Genomic DNA, 26,731 nt, shown 5'->3' on the forward strand with positions numbered 1-26,731 from the left:
CTGCCACTCAATTAGACATCCCTTTCAAACTTGGCTGCTTCCTTCTACAACTTTACCTTCATAATTTGGGATTGAAGGTGACTACTAAGGGTGTGTGTGTGTGTGTGTGTGTGTGTGTGTGTGTGTGTGTTTGTGTGTGTGTCCCCTAGCTATAGAGGGATTAAAGGTGTGTGCTGAGGGCTGAGCCAGACACTAACTAGAAGCAGGTCCTATAACAAAAGGACAAATGAGAGGTGGGTCTCTCTCAGACCTCACCCATGGATATTATGATTTAGTAACTCTGGAGTGGGAATTAGGCATCATTCATGTTTTATGACTTTTCTGAAGGTTGCCTATGGCTTTTTATATGCTTTCATTATGTGGCCAGGCAGAGAAGGATTACTCTAGCAGAGAGCAAAGCCTTGACCACTGTTGACCACACACCTTATCAAATCTTTCTGACTGGGAGTTTCAACCTTTCTCAATTTCAGTCTTCTGATGTGTGCATTCTGCCACGAGGAGAACCGCAGCTGCTGTCCTAATGTTACCATTCTGTCGGCACACTGGAGCAAGCACGTCTAAAATACATCTTTCTGACACAGGGCAGAGGAGAGTCTGTCCGGTATCTCCAATACTCTGCTTTGTAACCACACCACACACAGATCCTCTGGTTCCTGCCTCAGCTAGTATGATGCATTAGCCTGGAAACCTAAGTGGTTTTTAGACAGAAACAACTTTTGACTTTAGGCAGTGACTGCCATATATGGCAAGGATGTGTGTAAATGCTTTCTTGTCTTCAGACGTACAGGAGAAGTTTATTAATATCATTGTTCATATATTTTAGAACAAACTGAGATAGCATAAATGTGTGTTCTGGACCAAATGCACAATAATGAAGCTGCCCTTGGATACAAATAATGGATTCCTGATCCTTTCATCTTAAATGTCCTCTAGGAGGGATTTGAACATGATGACTCCTGGTTCTACCCTGATTACTGAGACAGAATCTGATTTTAGGTAAAAAACTGGCAGGATTCTTTGGATATATATATTTTTTTGGATATGTGTATATATATATATATATATATATATATATATATATATATATATATATATATATATATATGTGTGTGTGTATTTCTCTCATGTATTATATCCCAACCTGACTGTAGTTTCATCTCCCTCCTCTCCTCCAGTCTCTCCTACCCACTTCCTCACCCCGCCCCCCAATCCACCTTGGGATCTATGCCATCTGCAATATTGCTGATGCCAGGAAGTGTTTGCAGACAGGTGCCTAGTATGGCTGAGAGACTCTGCCAGCATCTGACTAAGGCCAACCATTGGACTGTCTTTACTGATGGGAAGAAGCACAGTCAGCAAAACTTTCATCCTGTTGGAGATGATTCTTGTTGCAGAGGGCTGTTTACATGGGGAAGAGGCTGGGGGCCATGGCTGCAGCAGCCATGGTTAGCCTATATAATACTTCTGTTACTTTCAGAAAACCACTGGACTGAGCCGGGGGACCCCAATGGAAGAGTTAGGGAAAGGACTGAAGAAGCTAAAGAGAACTGCAAACCCATAGGAAGAACAACAATTTCAACTAGCCTGACTCCTCAGAGCTCCCAGGGACTAAACCACCAGTCAATGAGTTTACATGGTTGGGTCCATGGCTACCACTAGATATATAGCAAGGGATTATGTATGTATGTATCTAGCATCAATGGGAGTGGAGGCCCTTAGACCTGTGGAGGCTTGCCCCTGTAAAGGGGGATGCTAGAGGAGTGAAGAGAGTGGGTGGGCAGAGGATTACCCTCTTAGAGGAAAGAGGGAGGAGAGATGGAATGGGGGATTGGAGGGGAGACTAAGAGGGGGACAACATTTGTAATGTAAGTAAATAATCAGTAAAAATTAAAAAAAAAGATGAAGATAAAGGCAAAGATGAAGAAAAGAAGGAGAAGGAGAGGACAAAAGAAGAAGAAGAAGAAGAAGAAGAAGAAGAAGAAGAAGAAGAAGAAGAAGAAGAAGAAGAAGAAGAAGAAGAAGAAGAAGAAGAAGAAGAAGAAGAAGAAGAAGACCAAGTTGTACAACTGTGATATATGTGCAGAGGACCTATGCCAGACCAATTCAGGTTACCTGATTGTTGGTTCAGTCTTTGCTTGCCCCTGTGAGCCCTGGTTAATTGATTCTGTGGGCCATGTTCTTGTAATATACTTGACCCCACTGATTCCTCCAATCCTTCTCTTCCCTCTTCTATGGCATTCCTTGGGCTCTGTCTAGTGTTTTACCAAGGGTCTTTGCATCTGCTCTTATCAATTGCTGGATAAAGTTTTCTAATGACAGCTATGCCAGGCTCTTCTCTATGAGGCTAAATCTCTGAGCTAACCAGGAACTCCAGTTCCTGTCCTTTAGGCAGTATCAGGCTTGAACTTCCTCTTGTGGCCTAGGTCTCAAGTTGGACCAGTCACTGGCAAGCTCTGAGCTTATATCCACTTATAAGTGAGTACATATCATGCTAGTCTCTGTAGATCTGGGTTATATCAGGATAATTTTTCTAGTTCTACCCATTTGTCTGTAGATTTCATGATGTCATTTTTAAATACCTGTTTAATAATCCAGTGCGTAAGTGTACCACATTTTTTTATCCATTAGATAGTTAAAGACATCTAAGTTGTTCCCAGTTTGGGATTATTATGAATAAAGCTGCTATGAACACAATTGTGTAAGTGTCCTTGTGGTAGGGTAGAGAGTCCATTGAGAACTACAATATTTTTTTTCTTTTTTTTAAAATGACTTTATTTTGCAAAACAAAGATAAATGTACAGATTTTAAACATTTTTTGCTTAAAATTATACATTTTTGTCAGTAATGTTTTTTCAGACATTGAAATAATTTTTACATGAAACCATGTGAATATATTTTTTTTGTCAGAACTTGATTTTTTTCAAGGGCTTGACAGTATGCATTGAAAACCTAATAGTTACAATAAGCGTAAAGTACATGCAAAACAAAACGGAACATGGAAATAGTCAAAGTCTTCTTGTTTTGTAAATATATGTATATTTTTTTGTTTTCTTTATTTCTTGGTCTTCATACAGTCTGTGAGTTGTTTCTGGGGGAGTGCAAGCCTCTGGGGTTAGCATCCCACTATCAGTGACTGCATATTATGTCTGTTCTTTTGTGACTGGGTTATCTCACTCAGGATGATATTCTCTAGATGCAGCCATTTTCTTAAGAATTTGGTTAAGTCATTGTTTCTGGTGGCTGAGTAGTATTCCATTGTGTAAATGTACCACAATTTTTGTATCCATTCATCTTCTGAAGGACATCTGGGTTCCTTCCAGCTTCTGGCTATTATAAATAGAGCTGCTATGAACATTGTGGTGCATATATCTTTGTTGTGTATTGAAGTGTCTCTGGGGTATATGCCCAGAAGTGGAATAGCTGGGTCTTCAGGTAGTACTATATCCAATTTTCTGAGGTATTGCCAGACAGACTTCCAGAGTGGCTGTATTAGCTTGCAACCCCACCAACAGTGGAGAAGTGGAGAACTACAATATTTTTTTTAACTCTTTGAGAATTTCATATATGCATACAATATATATTGCTCATTTTTACTCCCCTGAATTTCTTCCAGATTGAGCTCTCAACCCTCTGTCACCTCCAAATTTTATGTTCTCTCTCTGTTTCTGCCTGTTTCTCTCTCCATAACTTTTCCACTGCAACCGAGTCGAACATCCCTTATTCTCATAGGTGTGGGATCATCCACTGGAGCAGGGTTGACACACCAAAGGACACACCTTAGAAAAAGTAAATCTCCCTAGAATTGAATCAACTGTCAATATCTCCTCAGCTAAGAGTAGTCCCTCCCTATTTCTTGCTGGAATGTGGAATGGCTTGATTCTGTGAGGCAATGACCACTAATATAAGTTTAGGGAGGGCTCAGTCATACTACCTCCTGAAAACACTACTTTGCTGTGGTCCTCCCTAGCCTCTGCCTCTGAGAATCTTTCTGCTTCCTCTTCCTTGATATTCAGAGTCACAAAGAATAGAAGCCAGGGTCAGTGTGATATAAATGTACAATTTATGGCTGAGCACCTCAAAGATAGCTATTACCTGTACTTTAATTAGTTATAAATTTCTGTATTAAACACTATCCATTATACAAAGAAACTTCTCTGATCAAGTCTGGATGCTGCATGAATCTACGGGCATAGATTTAGGAATTGAGAGGGTAGTCTGATACTGTGTCTATTCAGCAAAATAATAATAGCATGCTCATCCCTGGTGCCTATGAGCCCCCAAATCCTGTCTTAGTCGGGATTTCTATTCCTGCACAAAACATCATGACCAAGAAGTAAGTTGGGGAGGAAAGGGTTTATTCAGCTTACACTTTCTACATTGCTGTTCAGCAACATAAAGTCAGAACTGGAATTCAAGCAGGTCAGGAAGCAGGAGCTGATACAGAGGCCATGGAGAGATGTTACTTACTGGCTTGCTTCCCCTGGCCTACTCAGCCTGCTTTCTTATAGAACCCAGGTCTACCAGCCCAGGGATGGCACCACCCCAATGGGCTGGGCCCTCCCCCCTTGGTCGCTAATTGGCTAATTGAGAAAATGCCTTACAGCTAGATCTCAGAGAGGCATTTCCACAAGGAAGATTTCCTTCTCTTTGATAGCTCCAGCTTGTGTCAAGGTGACACTCAAAACCAGCCAGTACAGGTTCTTAGCCAAATTTATAGTTTGAGGCTGTTTCCTCGTGCCGAGTGAGCTCTGAACATATTAAGGTAGTGATTGCTTCCCTCCCGGTCATTTTGCCTTCCCAACTGGTTGTTATTGTAGCTTGCAGCATCACAGCTAAGTGATGTGAATGATGACTTTTCCCCTCATCTGTCTCACATTAAAGAGGAAAGAGAAATAATGAACAATGAGGTTTAAGTGAAGAAAAGGAAGAAAAGGATGGGACAGAAAGATGATAACTAAAACTAAAGATGCTTGAAAAAGCCCTGTATGTGACGAGCTTTTGGTGCTGTTTATAGAAATTTGGCATGTACTTGTTACTGGGCTCAAGGAAGTAGGCTCAGATAAGAATTTTCACATTTGGGCTAATGCAAGTATCAGGATCAAGGTAGATACAGCTAAGGAATGTGTGATTTCCCTTTTGCCTTGGTAATCCTGAAAAGCCCCCAAACCCAGTACTCTGGGAAACTCTGTTTATTGCTTTGTTTGATTACTACCTGATGTGATCTCTTTGGTTTTTGCCTTGCTCGATCACTTTGTCTTTGTCTCGGAGCTAAGAACTGATCTATGAATGTACCTAGAATGGTATAAAAGCTGATTGGGAAAAAGTAGAGCTGCTTCAGCCCCAACACTGGCAGGAGTCATGCTACAGTGTTGTTTAATTAATATTTTTTCAATCGTTTTTTTATTACCCCTCCCTGCTGCCATGTCCCCTCCCCCTCCACAAAGGTGCACTCCTTTCTGGTCTGCCTCTCCACCCCCATTGCCTTGTCATTCCCCTACATTGGGACAACCTGTTCTCTCTGGAACAAAAGGCTCTTCTCACAATGATGCCAGACACTGCTATCTTCAGCTACATAGGCTCAATTGGATCAATAGGTCTCATAACTGGATCAATAGGTCTCTCAAAGTGTGCTCAAAGGTTGGTGTTTTACTCCATGGGAGTTTTGGAGGATTTGGTTGGTTGATAATGTTGTTATCTTCCCATGAGGTTGCAACCTTTTTCAGATCATTAGGTCCTCTCTTGAACAACCTCATTGGGATCCCCAGTTCAGACCAATGGTTAGCTGCAAACATGTTCAGCTGTATCTATATGAATCTAGCATAGTCCCTGAGGGGGGCATCTCTGTGTGGTTCCTGCCAGTAAGTACTTTTGGGACCAGCTATAGTTTTGGTAACTGCACATGTGGTGGTGGATCCCAACCTGAGGAGGCTTCTGAGTGATCTTTTCTTCAATTCCTGTTCTTCTTTTTGACCTTGCATTTCCTCCCATGAGAGTTTTGTTCTCTTTTTAAGAAAGACAAACATCATGATCAAGAAGCAAGTTGGGGAGGAAAGGGTTTATTCAGCTTACACTTTACACATTGCTGTTCATCACCAAAGGAAGTCAGGACGGGAACTCAAGCAGGTCAGGAAGCAGGAGCTGATGCAAAGGCCAGGGAGGGATGTTGCTTACGGGCTTTCTTACCTTGGTTTGCTCATCTTGCTTTCTTATAGAACCCAGGTCTACCAGCCCAGGGATCGCACCACCCACAATGGCTGGGCCTTCCTCCCTTGATTACTAGTTGAGAAAATGCCTTACAGTTGGATCTCATGGAGGCATTTCCCCAACTGAGGCTCCTTTGTCTGTGGTAACTCCAGCTTGTGTCAAGTTGACAGAAACACAGCCAGTACAGTGAGAAAGGTTGAGAGAACTTGCCTTTGGTTCCCAAAAGGGGGCTTAGATGGTCAAGGGGTCAAGTAGTTGGGGTTGGGCATTGGCGTTTGGGGTATCAATGGCCAGAGGGACTGGAACCAATGGAGGGCTTTGAAGAAAGATGTAAGGAAAACTGTGGAAGGCACTGAAGGAACAGTGAGGCTTAGGAGAGAAAGTTATTTGGGTGACCTTGATCCATATGAGGCTTTGGTCATGAGAATGTGTGTATATGTGTGTGTGTGTGTGTGTGTGTGTGTGTGTGTGTGTGTGCGGGGGAGTAAATGGCTTGGTTTCGTTATGCCTTGTAATTGGGATTGTTGGATTTGTACAGAGTGTTTAATATTTGATAACACCTGAACAGTTAATGAATTTAGTGAGGGTCAGTGAGTGGTGGATGTTTGGCATTCATTTGTACTGAAGGAGCATGAGGAGAGTGGTTAAATTCATTTTGATTAGGAATGGTTGGCAGTGGGAAACAGGCCATCTTGAGAGAATAAATAGGAGGGGGTGAGGATGAATAAGCAAAACAAGAGTTGTGAGAATACCCTGTATTGAAGGAGGGTTAAACATGCTGTTATCAGGGTCATGTTACAGTGTAACTTGGAGGGAAGTGGGATGAGCTCCCCTCCCCCCCCCACATACACACACCTAGCCCTTCGCACTTCATGGTCATTCTCCAGGAGCTAGTCTGCCTTGTTTTCCTGGGCTTCTGCAGCTTCCATAGAGCAAACATGCATCAGAATCATTCCCCAATAGTTTCAACAAGGTCATTTAGCCCAACTTGGTTTGTCTCAGGGTCAGGTAGGACAGTGCTGCATTCTTGTCTGCCATGCCTGCTGCTAGAGCTGGCTCACCAACGATTTCAATATAATGCTTAAAAAGTAGTTCCATTTCAACCTGGGTTTCAGTGTGAGTTACTACGGTAACTGTGTCTTTTAAAGAGAAAGCCCCCAGGGTCAGCAGGATTTTCCTCTTATCCTAAGGATTGCTAACCACAGGATAGTAATGAGAACAGTCCCTGTCTACATGATGAATCATAATTTTTCCTTCCATTTCTGTAAAGATCAGACCTAAGGGGTATCTTCTATTCTTCTCTACCCCTATTGTTCAGTTCTTCTCACTGGCTCCAAGTTTTTAGCTAGAAAGCACTAATTTGTCATAGATTTAATTTACACTCTCTTTCCATTACATGAGATACTGTAGTGGGTTGGCGAGATGCTGTCTGTGTTCTGATGTCAACGCTGGTTCCTCACAAGGGGTTGTTCCAGACAAGCAGTCCATCATGTATTCACGTGATGTCATGTGAACCTTCTCCCCATTTTAACTGGTCAATAAAAGACCAGAGTCTGTGACTGGGCAGTGGAGGGAAAACGTGGGATTGGAGGTTCAAGAGTGGGGAGCAGGAAGAGAAGGACAGCAGAGAGGGGATGGAAGAAGAGGAGGAGAAGCCATGATAGATTGGAACCCTGTGGTTAGGAGAAACAGCAAGTAGCAAGGGGTCTTATAGCTGGGGAATAAGTTAGTATAGTGCTAGATCTGCCCAATATAGGCATATAGCTTATAATTACAATATCTGGATTGTGTGCTTTTTATATGGGCTTATTAGGGTTGGAAATTCCAGTAACAAGATCCAGCTATACAGCATCCATTTAAATGTCTCCTTTTCCTTAATTTTTCCTGTCAAGTCAGAGTCTAATGTAGTAGAGAGCATCCATGTGTCTTTACCCAGTTCCTTCATTATATGTATAAGCTCATTCTGCAAGGGCATCTGGGGCTCAGTTGCAATTCTTATCATTTACAACAAAGACCACTCAACTTACATCACAGCCTTCCTATTATATCATGCCAACCTTCCTACTTAAAGATTGCAATATATTCTGTAGTCTATCAACAATTTGGGGGCATTTTTTGTACTTGCAGGACATGTCACTCCAACCCATATAGAGGAAGATGGATGTCTTAGTTAGAATTTTATTACTGTGAAGAGATACTGTGACCATGTCAACACTTAAAAACATTTTATTGAAGATGGCTTATAGTGTAGAGATGTAGACCATTATTGTCATGGGAAGAGACATGGTAGTGTTAGGTAGACATGGTACTAGAGGGAAAGCTAAGAATCCTATTTCTTTATCCACAGGCATCAGGAAAAGACTGTCACACTCAGAGGGGCTTGAGCATCTGAGAACTCAAAACCCAGCCCCAGTTACCACTTTCTCCAACAAAGCCATCCTTCTACATCAAGGCCACATCTCCCAATAGTGCCACTCCCTATGAGCACCATCTTAACATCTGAGCATATAAAGAACGGCAATCACAGAAGTTATACCCTCACATGAATGTCTCAGAATATGTTATAGGAGCCATGCAACTATTCTTCTCAACTCATCTTTGGTTCAATTAGGCCCCATTTGGGTACTAGTTTTTCTGTCTTTACCTAAATGTAAACATCTACTCAACTCAGATAAGGCATTGACGTAAGTCTAATAAAATGATGATACCAAGCATGGCTTAAGGGGACAGTGTGTTTATCAGAGTTACCTACAAGAAGCTTAAGTGAGGAATTATTAATAGAAGCATGGATGATCAAAGATAGATAGCTATCAATAGACCACTAAAAAGCCCAGCATGGAGGAGAACTCATTTATGGCTTCATCCATGAGTTTACAGGCAGCTTGCCAGCCAGAGATTGCTCTGCCTAGTAACTGTATTTTACAGATTTATCAACCTGTCTGCAAGGACATTGAAAATCTTATAACTTTGAGCAGCTTCCTGGGCCTTGTAAGTTTCATGTGCTTCTTGAGCCTTGTAATTTCCGTGTACTTCCTGAGGCTTGTAAGTTTCATGGTCTTCCTGAGACTTTTAAGTTTTGTTTACTTCCTTAGACTTATGAAAGACTCTTTCATCTTCTGGGGGTGGGAGGCAACATTTCATTTTCAAGTAATTGCCATATAACATTTACTTTAGGAAGAATCAAAGAAAGGTCCACCCAAGAGTCACATTTTACAACGTTCTAGGAATATTGGCATAGATGTCAAGCCTACCTTCTTTTCCAGCTTTAGGAAGGATTTTCATATGACCAAAATTAGAAATCTCTCTCTTTGAAGCTACAATATTTTTCCAAACCTCTTAGAATATCAGGAGGATGATAAAAAAGCTCATCATGGTTTAAACTTGGCCATAGTGCTTAATAGTAGCTCAAATTTGGACAAATGATGGTCAGTTTGAATCTCAATTACCTCATCTACAAAGTTTGATGTAAGGCTCTCAATTATAGCATTTTTGTAATGAAAAACACATTTGTAAAACATCCATCTTCATATATATTACAAAGTAAGTGTTCTGTTAATGTAACATTTTTTAAACTTAGAATAGGAAGTCTCTGGGATTATACATTTGTAGAGGCTGTATGAACAGAAGCTAGATATAGTAACTTTTTCAAAGAAATATGGATTGGAAGGAGTTAAAAGAAGCTTTCTTGGCTTCTGAAAATTGTTCAGTAGTTAGCCAATTACAGTGGCTGGTAGCATAGGAATATACAGACATAAAGTGTATTAAGTTGTACACCCAAGATTTGTATATCTATATGTATATCACTTCCATGTATTACAGATACATTTTTAAAAAGTATCCAACTGAACCTGGTTAGAGATTTTTTCTACATCATTTTTTTATTTATTAGAAAAGCATCTAGCTTTAGATCTGCCATGCCAATAGTTCACTACCTTGAAAGCTGCAGTTGTCTATCTCTTAGATATGGCCCTATTTCAGAGCCAGCCTGGAGCTGACAAGCATATTGTGAGGGTCATGCTTCATCACCATTGACAGCTGGAGATGCCACCACATGCCTTTGGCAGAAAGGCGCAGGGAAAACCAGGCAGTGGACTGTGCTGCCTACCCCTAGGCTGCAAGGCACAGCCCTGGAAACAGGAGGATTAGAAAGCCTCTCAATTTAAAGAGACAAAGGGGAGGGGAGTGTGGGCTGCACAGTTTATAAATAGACAGTGCTCCAGGCTGCCTGATGATGAAGTAGTTGTTTGGTAAATTTTTCTTTTTTAAGGATGCCATTATCAGAGACCATTTCAAATACCAGTTTCGTTTAGTGTTCTTGGTGGGCTTCATCAAATCTTGGGTTATATTTCTGGAGTTTTAGGGGCAGGGCTTTAATATTTACAGTCACATTTACATGGAGCACAGAGATGATGATGATGATAATGATGATGTATCTTTTGCCAAGTGGATGAGCAGCTTTTGGGGTCACAGCTGGAGAGACAAGGATGAGCGAAGACTCCGGGACCACCACCGACTAAAAGAAGCAAGTTACAGGAAGGCTTCGCTGCCCTGCCCAGTGAGTTACCATCAAGTCAAGGGAAGCTGGGGTGGCAGGGATGGGGTTCGCTTAGAGAATATTTGAGGCGTTCTTTGGCTTAAATAAATATTTCCAAGCCTTTATCAATTCTTATTTTAAAAAACTTACTTGAGTTGCCCTTTAAGACATGGTTTCTTTATTTTCAATATCTTGAACTACGTAGTTCACAGTCCCTGATGAATCAAAAATCCTCCCACTGAGTAATGACATTTAGGTCAAAGGAGAGGAATTTGTAGTTTTTCTGTGGAGGTTTTGTGGGTCAATGTGTGATTTCCAGTTGTCTCTTTGAAATAGTGAAATTAGCTCATGTGTATGGTGTCCTTTAACGAACTGGTTATTCCACACAGCACACCACTGCCTTTGGTAAATATGATACACCTTTTCCTTTGGTTGTCATTGTTTTTATTAGAGAGAGAAGAGTCCTCAGTTCTTTCCAATTACAGCAAGAAGCAGGGAACACAATGTCAGAGGGAAGTAAGTACCTAGGAGGGGGTGGGCAGCCTGGGCCAAGCAAGGACTCTTCTGTAGATGGCGAGCACAGTCTCTTCTTCATCTGCAGTGCTGGAAGGCTCCCCACACGTTATCTGTTCCCCGTGTACAGAGCAATAATGATGACCTTTCTTTTACACTAGTCACTTAGAGTTTCAAGCCATAGAGACTGATTACCCAAACCCCATTGTTTGTGAACCTTAGAACCAAGTAAGCTTGTGTGGTAAACCTATTTAAGGTCAGCTCTGGGGTCTCAAATGCATAGAGTTGGTGATGTGTGTGAGGAGGTTACTTTTGCTGTCATTGATCAACACCTTGTGTGTGAGACACAAATATTTCAGAACAAAGTCCTTAGCCTATGAATGGGTACTTCTTCACTTCTGTTTCCTTAAGTAAAGAATGAGCTTGGAAGGGATGCTCTCAGTGAGACCCAGCTCCAGTTTTCCATTTTCCTCTTTCGAAAAACTAAGCCTGAATGGTGTGCTCTCATTTTATTTCAGCACAATCAAATGTTCAAGATCTAATGAGATTTTCAGGATCTGTGAACCAGGAGTACAATTAGCTAGAGGCATGTTCAGGAACCAAGCAAAGACAATATGAGAGAATTTGTGACTTACTGATCATTGCAATGGCGTCCTAGTGCCACAGGAAATGTGACAGTAAAGGAGGCAACCTGCTTTACAAAATATAATTTCCTGATTAAGCTACAGTTTATTTATACTTTAAAACACATATAATCTACTCTGTTTAGAAAATTCATGTTGAACTTTCAATATTTTTCTTTCCTAGAACTATTGGGGAACCACAGATCTATCATGAACAGCATTTCTCAATGGTGGATATACAGCATATTTTCTGCTCATCTCTAATTTGACCTTTTTTTTTTCTTGAACATGGCTAGAGTCTCCATGTAAATAACTTATTTTATAATTAACAGATCAACATACTTGCATTATGTTTAAGAGACAAAATGTAAAATAAAATTTAAAATTTGAGTGATAGAGAAGAGAATACAGGAACAGAACACAAATCAGAGGACACAGTTAACAGGGCCATGGTCCTAGAAAACAAGCACTCAAATTCTTTCTTGTTGAAATAAATAATGTTCTATGTTTGTGAGTCAAACGTGTCTTATTATCAAAATGGGCTAGAAGTTTTCTTATTTTTGAGCAATGATGTTTTCTGTTTTCTTTTAAAATTAGTTTTTGGAGAATTTCACACAATGTGTTTTGATTATATTTGCCTTCCCCCCATTCCTCCTTCTGGTTCTACCCACAACTCCCTTCCCACTCGTGTCTCTTCACTTCCCCATCCCCCATCGAGACCAAAATGCAGTTTATGCTGTTCAGATGTTCTTGGATGTGCAGCCTTCCATTGAAGCTTGGTCAGCCTGTCAGAGATCATACTTTTAGAGAAAAGTAACCTTTCCTCTTCCAGCAACTAAGAATTGCCAATACGGGTGGGACTGTATGCCCAGCTTCCCCCCCCTCTTTCTGCTGGAGCTTAGTTTAGCCTGAGCTTTCATAGGCTTATGTAATTGTCATAATCATTGTGTTTATATTTGCAGTTTCCCTGCTGTGACTAGATTTATTTATGTGAGTACAATGTCGTTGTCATGAGACACACAAGAAGAGGTCATCAGATCCCATTACAGACGGTTGCTAGGAATTGAACTGAAGGACCTCTGGATGAGCAGTTAGTGCTCTTAACTGATGAGTCATCTCTCCAACCCCCTCAAGCTCATATTTTATTTCTACCTCCTCTTTCACAATGACCTTGGAGCTTTTGGAGAAGGAACTGTGGTGTATATTTTCCATTTAGAGCTGGATATTCTAAAGTGAATTATTTTCTACACCATGGCTGGTTGTGGGTCTCTATTGATCATCACCTACTGAGATGAGAAGCTTCTCTAATGAAGCTTGAGAGGCTCATTAATAAATGGATATACAAATAGGAGTTAGTGAGTAATAGTAGGTTCTCTCCTAGGGTCTCCGGTCAGACTAGCAATAGGTTCTTGTCCCGGTAATAGTGTCAGTTGTAATTTCATCTTGTTTAGTAGGTCTTCCATTCAATCAGAAAGTGGCTGGCGACACTATGACACTTATCCCACTACTGTACTAGAGGACATGTCTGGTACAACAGCAGCTCACTGGGTCCACACCTGGGTAAGATTAATGACTGTGTTTCTTTTTCAGGATCTTGAAAACTTCAGCACTGTAAAAACTAGTTGGTAGGAATGTAGTAGGGTGAATTCCAGCTTGAATGTTTCCATGTTCTATGCTTCAAGTATGTAGTGTCTTTAACAACAGGTCCGTACTGTCAAGTTCTGAACACTATTGGTTTTCAGTTTAAACTTCAATGGAAATGATTAATAAGGAAATTCAATTCTCCCATTCTCAGCTTTTTCCCCCCTTCTTTTCCACTGCTCTAATTGAAGTGTCCTCCTTCTCTAAATTCAAATAATCTAGACCCAGTATTAGTAAATGAATAGGAAAAGATTCCTCCTTCTTGCCTATTTTGAATGTTTTTATAATACATCTTTATTAATACATCTTGTGATTCAACAATAGAGTAATAAAACATCTATTCATTTAACATATTCACTGAACACATACTTTGTCCCAGGTATTGTGCCAAACAGGAAGATTGTGAAGTAAAAAAGGCATGCATAGTCCTGCTTTTGAAACTTTTAGTCTAGTAAAAGTATAAGGTGGCAGAAAAAAAAGATGAACATTCGGGGGGGTAAAGGCCAGTACTTCTCAGAGAAGACAGGTCTTTGTTCAGATCCAATCTGTCGTTATTGATTTAATGACTTGGAGAAATCTAGCTTAAAGCAATTATTATAGGTGGGAAAATAAAAAGGTAAGATGAAACCTGTTATTAAACATTCTGTCTTCTCTTTCCATCATCAGAGGGATACAAAACAGAAGTAGACCATTTATTTTGTTCATTGTGTGACTGTATTTCTAGTAGCTTAGTGGATTCTATTGCCCATGCATCTTCACAGCTTACTACAATTCTTGTAACCTTCTTCTTTATCATCTGAGCCCCATGCTAGGATGCTTGCACTGCATAAAACATCATTTGGAGAACAGATTGAGTGCACTGATCTCTGAAGAATCTTAAGCTCATTCATGCTCCAGGTTATCATGTATGACTGTCCTGGTAAAGTTATTTGGTAGGAACAAACAAGTTTCTACCCATCCACATCCAGCATGCTCTCTTTTTATTTCTTCAGATCACATTTCTCTATTTTATATTCTTTTGACATATCTTCAAATTAAAGCAGTAAAATTTTCAAATTTTTAATGTTTCTCCATGATGATTCTAGGGTAGTCACACACTCATTTTTATAGAGGTTCACCTGTAATTGTTCACTGAAAGGAAAGATTGGAGACAGACCCCAAAGCTATATCTCAAAAACCTAGAAAGAAAAGCTACTGCAATATTTTATTATTGGCAGTCAATGATTTCTCATATTTTCCATTTTGTTCATATCCAGTTTTAACAGGTAACCATTCTGTAATTCAAGGGGGGAAAAGGCTCTAGTGAAGTTCTTACCGTAGAGCTTTTACTCTCCTTTCTGGGATGCTATGGTGGGAAGCCGATGTGATGATGCGTTTATAAGGTTCTCTTGGTGCTGCCTTCTGCTTCCACCAGCGGCATGTCTCTGAACAAGGTCCTTAGCATCCTTTTTGTTCAGATTCCCATTAATGGGACTGATGGTAGTTGTATGTCCCTCACAAGGGTTACAATGCTACAATACAAGTTACAGTGAATGAGGGACATAAATACTCAACACAGCACCAAGCACCAAATAAATGCTCAACTATTATTAGAGATCATAAAACCTTGATGAACACCAAAAGGAGAAGGAAATACTCCACAGCACAGAGAAAACCTTAGATGCTTTAGGTTGGACAGCTTTTTGCCCACCTGCCCCATGTTCCTGCTGGAATCCCATTATTTATCTGCACTCCACTTTTTCTTCCCTCCTCAGACCTCTTTAATCTCTAGCCCACCAACAAGCTCCTTTTGTGGCAGTGCTCCTACCCAAGTAGTGCTCCTACCCAAGTAGTGCTCCTACCCAAGTGTGGAGCTTATCCTCAGGTAAAAAGCAGTCTGTGTTCCCCATAGAACCACTTCCAGCTAAATTAGTCATCACATTTTCACAGAAGTCGCCATTAACCTCCCTCCATCTCCAATCCACATCCCCAGCACTGTGTAAATATAAATAGTTGACCTTATTGTTGCTTTGTGAGATCATATTTATATCTTGTTCTTTTTCCCTACATGTTCTGTCCTGAGAATGAAGCTGAGAAAAATCATAACGTGACACCCAAGACAAAACTCTGAACTTAGCTAAAACATTGAGACATTTATTGTCAATTTCTCATTTTGGTAATTTGATCATAAGATTGCAAGCATGAACTTCAGAGATGATGTTGTGTTGCGGTGTCAAATTTTATAGCATTCAGCTAGAATACAGTGATATGCCCTCTTTGTACAATGTCTGTCTCTTAAGAAAGCAAACCGTGATGGAAGAGGAGAATACTGAGCCTATCTGATTTCTACCTACCTTTCCCCCAGCACCAGGTACTGTGTCTGACCCACAGCAAACAGAGCTACTTCAAGGATTTCAGCAGCATTAAAACTGCCCCCTCCTTGCCCAAATCAAGAGTGTATTATTTGGCTTCCATTGCTGTGAATGAACACCAGGACCACAACAACTCTTATAAAAGAAAACATTATATTGGGGCTGGCTTACAGTTTCAGAGGTTTATTTCATTATCATCATTGTGGGATGCATACAGAATGAAGGCAGGTATGGTATTAGAGAAGGAACTGAGAGCTCTATGTAGAAAGAATTTCTTATAAACATCACCTGTCAATAAAAAACTTTGGGCAGGAGAGATGGCTCAGTGGTTAAGAGCACTGACTGCTCTTCCAGAGGTCCTGAGTTCAAATCCCAGCAATTGCATGTCGGCTCACAAGCATCTGTCGTGAGATCTGATGCCCTCTTCTGGTGTATCTAAAGTATACTGATATATAATAAATAAATCTAAAAACAATTTAAAAGCATATGGCCAATGAGCTGAGGCAGACAATAGGAGGTAGGACATCTAGCAGGGACAGAGAGAATTTTGGGAAATGGTCAGAGACTTGGGAGATTCTCTCTGGAATCTCTCCGGAAAAGGTCAAGAAAAATATAAACTAGCACGTAGCTGAACTCAGGTTAGAATAAAAGGGATAAGTCAAGATCAAGTCAGAACAAGCTGAAGCTTATGGCCTAGACATTAATTAATAAATAAATAGTCTCAGAGTCACTATTTCTGGGAATTAAGTGGCTAGGAAAAAATTGACTTATTCTTTACAGTTCTACATCTTGATCCTCAGGCAGCAGAAAAAGACAGAATGCTAAGTGTGTTTGGGGTTGGCATGATAGAGGGCACCTTTATGTCAGTAATTCTCTTATTTTATTCTATTTCATTTTATTTAGTTAGGGCTCTCACTGGGTAACCCTGGCTGTCCTAGAATTCCCAAAGATCCACATGCCTGTGCCTTGAAAGTGCTGGGATTAAAGGTGTAAGCCTTCACACTCTGTTTGTATTCCACACTATTCCATAGCCCTTACGGAATGGAGAGAGATGACGGTGTGGTAGATGAGATCACTGTGGGGAGGACAGTCCTTCTTCATAGCATGGTCCTTGGCAAGAGAGGAGAGCTGGAACTCTCCTTAAGGAACACGTAGGTCCCTCCGCTGATGTGGTACAAAATGAGAAGATGACATACCTGAGTCCACTGTTGTTCTAACTATCCTGGTTTTTAGGGGGGGAGGAAGTGAAGAAAGCATGAGCAGGCACAAGGTGTGCACTCCCAGGAGTGTGCATTAGTGATCAATACTGGGCGCTAATGAAGGATGATAACGATGACTCGGAATAAAGAGATGGTTTTTCTTGAGAGACCCTTGAGAAGGGGAATCTGCTGACTGCACAGCTCATCTGGGTATTGAGGGAGTTCCCCAGTGTCCTCAAACCAAGTGAATGTCCTGCCGTCTACTGAATGTGGGGACACAGAAGGACACTGGGGATTAGTTATGATAGACTTGTTCAAGAGCAATAAGGTGACATCATAAGGCAGAGGTTTGACTTCATTTCCAGTTCTAGAATTCAGCAGCAATCCAATTCATAAAACACAAAACTTTATAGTGAATTATTATGAAAGATAACAATTGCCATTATTGTAAAGACAAGAAACAGATATAGAAAGATGATCTAATGCAAGACATCTGCATGTTCACTCCATTTCCCCATTTCCCCAGAGTTCCACTTGTGCTGCCCTTTTCCACATCTGTGTACTGTCTCCCTATTAGCACCTTGGTGTGTGTATCAGCATATTCCTGTACTTATTAGCATGTTGGGGTACTCATTAACTTATTGGTGTACTTAACAACCGTATTTTCTCTGTTTTGCTTTGTTTTTTGTCTTAAAGGTTTTTTTTTTGTTATATTCTTTATTTTTATTTCAAATGATACCCCCTTTCCCAGTTTCTCCTCTGAAACCCCCCTATTCACCCACCTGCCTTTATGGGGGTGCCTCCCTACCCACCCACCCACTCCCACCCACTGCCCTAGCATTTCCCTATGCTGGGGCATCAAGCCTTCACAGGACCAAGGGCCTCCCTTCCTACTGATGCCAGACTATGCCATCCTCTGCTACATTTGCAGCTGGAGACATGGGTCCCTACGTGTGTACTCTTTGGTTGGTGGTTTAGTCCCTGGGAACTCTGGGGGATCTGGTTGGTTGATATTGTTGTTCTTCCTATGTGGTTGCAAACCCCTTCACCTCCTACCTTGGTTTCTTTGTCCCTTCACACCGAACATGCTCATGAGTTCCACACCATGTTTAGAGTAGTACAGCACGGGTATGAATTGTGAATGTTACTGGTAAGGTTTATGCTGTCTAGTGCTTTCTTCTTGCCCATTGTTGTCTGTTTTGCTTAGTTTAAGGTTTCATAAGTATAAGAAGGTCTCTATCTCTCCATCACTTCTAAAGAAGTGCTGTGCTTGGTCCGATGTTTTTGGTTGGCAAGTTTGAGTTTTTCCTTAGTACCATGAAAAATCCCATGAAAATCCCATTCACTCTTTCCAGCCATATTATGTTTCTGTGAGGTGCACATTATGTATTATTTGCTTCTTTACTTGCTCTGACTTTGGAGTCTTCTGTTTTATCTCTAACCTTTGAAAAATCCATTTTGACTCTTGTGGTGTTCTTGGGGGAACTAACTCTAAGTTACAGTACGCTGGTCGGAGTTGAGCCTGACTGTGACTTCGGTATCTGATTTGGGCGATATATTTGGGGAATTTTCTTTGATAATGCCGACCATCCTTTGTCCCATGTTACTCAGCAGATTCCACACTCTCCCCATTACTCCTTCTTCTTAGCTTCTCTGTATTTTCAAGCTGCCTGTCTTTGTGTCCTTTATTCTTTCTTCCGGAGTCTCCATTCTGCTCTTGGTGCCTGTCATTTTTTAAGCTTTGCTTAATGTGTTATCTACCCCAAAGATTTTTGTTTGATTTTTTTTAATTGCTCCCATGTTTCTGGGAAATTTCTTTATTGGATTATTAATTTATTTCTCTCTGGTTTTTTTTTTTTTTTTTTTTTTTGAAGTCATTTCAAGGATTTCCTAAAACATCTGCTTTGAGGTTTCCACTAAGAGTTACTACATAGTCTAATGTCAATTTCTGGCACCATATTTTGAATGCTCGGTGAGACCACGGGTCTCTGGCAGAGCCTACTGGTGCACAATGCTGTATGCACATTGGAGGGTTAAGTATTTGTGCCTGCATAGTTGCCTACAACCTGGAACTACTTGTGCAAATTTTATCACTAGATGGCACTAGTGAATTGTTTAAAGTCCCTCTGTTAGGAAATTCATGCTCAGTTTTGTTCCAAACCCTAAATCGGAATGCTGCTTAGCACGAATGAAGTAGGACTTTAAAGCACATATGTAGCAGATGTGCACCTTGGTCTTCATGCTGGTCCCGCACAGCTGGAGCAGGAGCTGTCCCTCACTCTTGCCTGCCTGTGGTTCCGTCCTATCCCTCTAACCAGGCTGTCTTGTCTGGCCTCAGTGGGAGAGGATGTACCTAGTCCTACAGTAACTTGAGGTGCCAAAGTGGGTTGGTACTCAGGGTGGACTTCCCCATTCTCAGAGGAAAAGGGGAGTGGGAATAGGTGAAGAAGTTGGTGGATGCATGGGGGGGCACTGGGAAGGTGGGGTACTGCAATTGGAACATAAACTGAATAAACAAATAATTTAATGGGGGGAGGGTGCTCTTCTTTGTCAGAGGTAAATCCAGACAGAGTTTGTCCATAATCCTTGTCTGTAGTTAGACTGTGGGAATTGGCCCAGTTCCTGAATGTGGAAGAACCAGCTTTGGGCTCTCACTCCAAACTTGTTGCTTGCCTCCTTTTATATTCCCTAAGTGGAAAATATTGTCTCCATATTATGCCGTTTTTGGAAGAACTGGAACAAGCAGTTGTGTGATCACTGAAACTAATATGCTGGCTAACGCCCTCAGCATGAGCTCAAAGCCTATTAAGACAGGGCAGCAGCCACATGCTCTTACTGCCAGCTGCTGAGACAGACACATGGGTCCAGACTGCTGTAACCAGCTACACATAGGAATGGTGGGGTGACATGTGTCTCTTTGACACCAGGACTGTTGCAGAGTTTCTGACTGTGGCAGTGGCCTAGGTGTGGGGGGTCACTAGTCTGACACTGAGTTCTAGGGCAGTCTTCACACCATTCATACTCTTGGCAAATACATTCTTGTTCCCTGCTGTGCTATCTGAAGTTGTGGGTAGTTTTGTTGGTAGGATCCCTTGGCTTTCCAGACAAATGCTAATCTGGCTAGCTTAGTCTGGGTCCTACAGCCATGAAGATCTGAAGTATGTATACAGTTTTCCACCAGATGCTAGGGGATATATAGAAGCTTAGTATATAAGGAAGAGATTGAGTCCAGAACCTTGGTTTCTGTCTGGTGTAAGCTTCATTGTAGCAATCCCTGGCCTTGAACTACAAATTCTTGAGGGAACTTTTATGTCCTTCTCCACAGTGTTCAATTTTCTTCTTTTTCTGCTGCTCGAAACTAAGGGAGAGGTGGTGCTGTTCTGTCTGCCTGTGTAAGGAGGGTCAGAGGTTAAATCTGTATGCACTGTCCAGGGCACAGGGGCTATGGGTCTCATGACACAAGATTTCACTGTAGTAGATTTCACTAATACCAGATTTTGAGTCTAAGGCCTTGTTTTAGTTCCTCCTTCTCCCGCCTACAGGCTTTATATTGCTTAGATCAAGAGGAAAGGTACAGACAATTCTCCTTGTCTTTTTCAGTGTGTCCTTTCCTCTTACCTTCTGAGTCCAGGCACTAATGTACTTTTCTGGGCTCCCTTAGCTCCTACAGTTTGGTGCATGAATATTATTCTATTGATGCATCATCTCTTTGGAAGAGATTGATAGTGGATCGTCGTTGTGTTCCATGGCTGCATTCTACAGAATGTAACGTGTTTTCTGATGGACTGAAGTTTGGTTTTAAAGACAGCAGAGAGAATGAAAACTGCAGAAATAAAGGAAAGCAAATCAGATGGATCATTTTCAAGTTTCTTTTCTGAAAAGGTGGGATAAGGTGACAAAATGGTAGAAAAATGACTTTTTGGTTGAAGAGAAGATACCTTAGGTCTCTACCATTGCATAAAGACCACACAAGTGCTTACATTATCAGCATGGCCTTTGAAACTAGCCTGCTTAGGATCTAGCTGTCTCATTTCTCCTGGCTTGTTAGTTCAATGGCATTAGTTATATATTTTAATATATTAATTGATTATTAATTATAACTGCATTCTTATATACCATATATGCTATATGATATATTTTATTATTATATAAATAATATAATAATTATTAATTTATATTATGTATATCAGTCTGAGAGTCTATGGAACACTACAGGAATTGAATAGGCACCTCAGGGGGGAGGTCAGAGTTAATAATATCAATCAGGATTATAACTAGAAATTGATGTCCAGACACGTGTAGGGAGATAGTATAGAATGTAAAGAGAAAGAAAAAGAAGGGTATAACCTAGAACCTCTGGGACCTCCCACACTCATGAGCTGAAGAGATAGTGAGCAAAAATGTCTGTGTTGCTGTGGCAGAAAGATCAAAGACTGTTAAAGATGTACTTTGATGGAAGGGAGGAAAGGAATGTTTCCAGAAGGCCCCACAGGAAGCTAACTTGGATAAGATGCAGTGACTGAGATAGACTTAAGAGTCTACAGAATTTGGCAACACAGATATAAATGTCCTCAGGACAAGCCTACAGTGAAGTGGGCTGGAGTGTGAGAAAGACCGAGAGAGCATTGTGGTTCTTCCAGGATGTCTGGCTTCTCTGACCTCTGGCCCCCTGTTTATTTTCTCATTGTGACTTTAGCATTGATGTTGTTATATGATCTGCATGTCTGGAAGCCCTCATATATGGTTGTGTACATTCTTGGTATTAGTGAGGCATTAAAAATGTACAGGTATTTAACGTTTTTGTCTAAATTTATGTTGCTTTTGATGTTAGTGGTATATATATGTTAATCATTCCTCATAATTCCTCCGTTTTTAAAATAAAATTTTATTAAACATCCATCTTTACATTATTTCTGAAACTTGTGTAGTGTCACTAAAATTTTTAGAGAATAAGGCTGGAAAGATGCTCAGAAGTTAAGAGGACTGACTGCTCTTCCAGAGGTCCTGAGTTCAATTCCCAGCAACCACATGATGGCTCACAACCATTTGTAATGAGATCTGGTGCCCTCTTCTGGTATATATGAAGACAGCAACAGTGTACTCACATAAACAAAAATTAATAATAAAAAAAAGTAAAAAAAATTTAAAGGATATTAGAAATATATTCTGGCAATTTAACTCAGGATGTGGAGACCCTCGCTGTCATGTTGGTAGAATAGCAAGCAATAATGGTTGTCTGCCTCTTGGTAGGAGGAAGCTATAACTGAAAAATAATATAACATTTTTCTAAAACATTTGATTTCATTAGTTGTTAATTTATATGTGTCCTGTCTCTGTGTTAGTATACATATTCCTTATGAGGTAAACTTAAAAAAAATTCTGTATTCCTAGTTTCCTGAATTTCCCAGCATTACTTCATCTGACTGCCACCCTAGAAGACATTCCCACGAGGACCAGGGATCCCGAAGCCATCTTCCCACGCGGTATCACAGAAAATGCTCAGTGGATGGATCATTCAGGGAACCAATAGAATCCCAAAGAAGAGCTCATTCCAAAATGCAGGAATTTTCAGAATCCTTTGAACAACACCTGTGCCTTCAAACCAAGCACTCTCTTTCTGCGGTATGTGGCAGACAGAACTGTTATGAGTTAAGCCATAACCTGAAGTCTTCTTCAGGTTGAGGAGGGAAAGTCTAACTTCTTCACTCATAGCATACGATAAGTGACTGGAACATACCACTGAGCATCTTTATAATAACAATATTAAAATATCTATTTAAACATTTATTACTAAGTAGAGCAAATTGAAAAATGTCTGTGAAAAATGAAAAATTTAGAATGTACATTCTGTTAAACATCTTTCTGTTTCTTAATCCACATAGTAGTTTTAAGATAACTACATTAAATAGTGCTACTTGCCAATAATATTTATAGCATATATATTAAACATTGGAATACACACATTTCTATGTAATCTATCTCAAGATTACTTTAAAAATTTTCTTTCTGTATCTACTTGCCTTTTATTTAACCAGAGAAAGAGAACACATGAGCCATAAAAAGGTCAGAGATTATAGGTTACATAAGACAGATTATAACATAGTTCAGCATTTACTGAAAGGTTCATATGTTCTTAAAATAGGATCAATAAACTCTAATCCCCAAAGGATTATTGTTACTCTCCCATTACATGCCTAAACACACAAATGCTTAAGAGCAAACAACACTGTTTAAAAGGAGTGTGATTACTGGATTTTTTTCTTCTTGTGAATCAATCTTGACTGAAGAGTATTTAGAACAAATTAGAAATATATAAGTTTTGCCCAAAGAAAAGTCCAACATGGGTTTGGCTCAGGATATAGAAAACAAACTGCCAGTTACTGGTCCAGCCCCAGTCCATGCAGTTGCTTTGCCAAAAATCAAGATTAATTTTAATGCTTAATACAATGTACAAGCTATAGGGTAAGTTGTTACAACATATTGTAAAAATTAATTTTTCCTGAAAAAAATCTCCCTGAATATTTTTGGTAATTTATTGGTTGAATTCACAGATGTGGAGCTCAGGGTTAAGAAAGGCCTACTGGTACCTTCTGCTTAAAGACCAAATTGTGATAACTTGTAGATCCAATATTCTTATAAATCTGAGCATGAAAAGAGCTAACACCTTCATCTGTGATCTAGTCTTCACCAATGATGTTAGATTATAGTTAATTCCTTTCTTCCCTCCCTTCACTCACCTTCCCTCTTTCCTCCTTCCTTGTCTCTCCTCCCTCTTCCTCCTCCTTCTCCCTCCTTCTGTTTATCCTACTGTCTTTTCCTTTCTGTTTTGAGATGATAGGGTCTTACTGTGAAGCTCCAGCTATCCTGGAGCTTGTTACATAGCCCAAACTGGACTCAAACTCTTGATTCTCCTCCCTCAGCCTCCAGAGTGCTTGAATTTCAGGCATATGCCAACATGCCTGGCTAAATTCTTCTATTTTGGTATTAAAACTCAGTTGGACAATTTGATATATTACACACATATCCTAGTATCCATTTAAGTAAAAGATATGCTCAATAGTTATGACCTATCCACAAAGCTGTATCATCATCTGCTGATAATTGTTTCATTACATGTTAGGTTTACTTTGAAAGCATTTTTATTGCTTGGAAATTCCTACATGTATAGAATGTGATTTGGTCAAATCTATATCCCCTTCCCCCATTTTCTCATTCCCAGCTCCTTTTCTATCCCTAACCACTTTTTGCTCTCGGTTTTCTGTGCTCTTTCTTTCCATCTTTTATGTGAAACCCACTGAGTCTACTTAGTGATGCCCATGTGTGTGTGTGTGTGTGTGTGTGTGTACCTCGGTGAGGGTTGTGTATATGTGAGTGTAGGACCATTTACCTCTGGAACATCAGCAGCAGTCCCCTTAGCAACTACTTCCCTGAAGAAAACAAACTTCCTTCTCCAGCAACCATCACTCAACAATAGCTCCTCACCTAGGGTTTGAGCTTTATGAGTTCTTCCTCCTTAATCTTGGGCTAGAATCAGCCTCTGTGAGATCAGTATTGAGAGCTTTTCAGATAATCTCAGTAGGAGGAAAGCTAATCTGGGGGAGATCATCACTGTATCTTTTCTTTCTATGTCAAGCTGGTATTAGAGACATTGATGACTGTTAAATATTCATTTTGATTACATGAATATAGTTGCTGGACCTAATGAAGAACATCTCTCAGAACATTCCTAGCTGGTTTGATTTTTAATTTTCTCTTCATTTTTATCTCAGCTTCATTATTTGTCTTCCTTTCTGACCTTAATGAAGGTACCATCATGGATAGAAATACCACAAATTCCTTGGTTTACACTGTAGAGTAGCCAAGACAACAACCAGTTGAACCGGACACCTCCATAACTTTGTCCCAGTTGGGCTGAGGGGGTCACATGACTGCCACTCACAGATGTGAGGCATGATTTCCACAGTCACTCTAGGATTTTTCATTTTCTAGTTCAAATAAAGTGAGGAGGGAATTCTCTGTTTGTTACACAAATGCACAGATATTCATAGGTATGGCAATTATCAATGCCATTGTTTTGCTCCAAAAGTTCCCCTAAAAGGCAGGCACCACCTGCTTGTCAAAATTAAAAACCCCTCCCCAACAGTCCCCTGTCATTTAATCCTATTGGAGTTGGCATTGCTCCACCGGTCATTGTTTTGATTTTACTTTATGCTTATGTATTGATCCTTTGCCTCACTCCATATAGGTGGAGTCTAGAAGGTAGAGTTTATTTAATGCTGTCTATTCTATAGTTCCTAGAGCAGCAGTGTAGGTACTCTCATACCAGCCTATCCACTGGAGAATGGTGATTCAGCTGGGCGTCCTTCCTAAACACTGTACTGCTCATGTGGCTCTTACGTTACACTACAGCAAAACCTCTTCTCTATGACTAAAACCTTCGCTGAGATGTTAAATAAGGTTGGCGTTAATTTGTGTGCTAGAAAGTAAGATGTGATACATGCTACAAATTCAAAGCTTTCTTCCTGTCTTGTTGTTAGGGCAAGCGTGAGACCTGGTTAGCGTCTGGTGCATTTTACCCCTTTCTGATGCTCTTTCAGGGACCCAAGGGGAGGAAGGAGAGGAATGAAAGGCATTGCCTGGAGACTAACATGAGATCCTCCAAGAAAGTGGAGGACAGAAGGAGCTCAATGAAGGAAGCACACGGAGATGGACCCATGGCTCCTCTGATTGAAAAGGGGCCCGAATAACACTTTGTTTTGACATTGCCATGTCAGATGTCACTGGTTGTCCAGAGACCCAGAACTTCCTGCAGAACATCTGGAAAGGATGTTTGCAGATGTTGAGACTAAAGAGGGCAGTTGGGATGGCTGCTTCTCAAGATGACTTGTGTTACACTCCAATTCCCTCTGGCACCTTACTTGAGTGTGCAATGTTTATGTCCTTCAGGGGTAAAAAGAAAAGGTATTTGAATAAAATAAAGGAATTCCTGACATCATAAAATTTGGTTTCTAATATGTCATCACTAATTCCTTTTCCTTATTAACCTCCCACGTTATTCTAAACAAACATCCTTGTCTCTAACCTTACCTCCTTATTCAGGGAATTAAGCTGTATAATAACCATCACTTAACAAAAACTACTAATTAATATGACAAGTATTACCCTGAATGATTTAACACATTATCTAAAGCAATTCTTAATACACTGAAGAGAGGACAGTTATGCTAGTTTCCTGTCTGCAAGCAAAACCAAGTATCATTATTCAGGGACTGGTTCTTGCCCATGAAAGGGGCCTCAGTTTGGGGCAGTTATTGATTGGCTAGTCCCTCAGTCTCTGCTCTATCTCTGTCCCTGTATATGTTGTAAGCAGTATACATTTTGGGTCAAAGACTTTGTGGGTGGTTGCTGTCCTTGTTCTTCTACTGGGAGTCCTGGCTGACTACAGGAAGTGGCCACTTCAGGATCCATATACCCCATTAATAGGAATCTCAGCTAGAGTCATCCCCTCAGACTCTTTGAAGACTCTCCCTATCCTAGGTCTCTGGCACCTCCTAGAGATTTCCACAACCCAAGCTGATCTCCATTGTCTCTTCCTGAGATTCTTCCTTACACCCATCAGAATGGCTAAGATAAAAAAAAAAAAAAAAAAACTCAAAGTACAGTAGA

At 40.5% G+C, this 26,731-nt stretch overlaps 1 protein-coding gene across 1 annotated transcript; it reads left to right on the top strand.

Annotated features, from left to right (window-relative positions):
• Positions 1-10,597: 10,597 nt before the first annotated feature.
• LNP1 (leukemia NUP98 fusion partner 1) lies at positions 10,598-25,812 on the top strand (the record flags this gene model as incomplete). Its single annotated transcript, XM_080919291.1, has 3 exons — positions 10,598-10,759; positions 22,457-22,687; positions 25,663-25,812. The coding sequence occupies 3 exons, from the start codon at positions 10,598-10,600 to the stop codon at positions 25,810-25,812; spliced, it is 543 nt and encodes a 180-aa protein (XP_080775417.1).
• Positions 25,813-26,731: the final 919 nt, after the last annotated feature.

Source organism: Micromys minutus (assembly GCF_963924665.1).
Source record: "Micromys minutus genome assembly, chromosome: 7".
NCBI classification, from domain to species: Eukaryota; Metazoa; Chordata; class Mammalia; order Rodentia; family Muridae; genus Micromys; species Micromys minutus.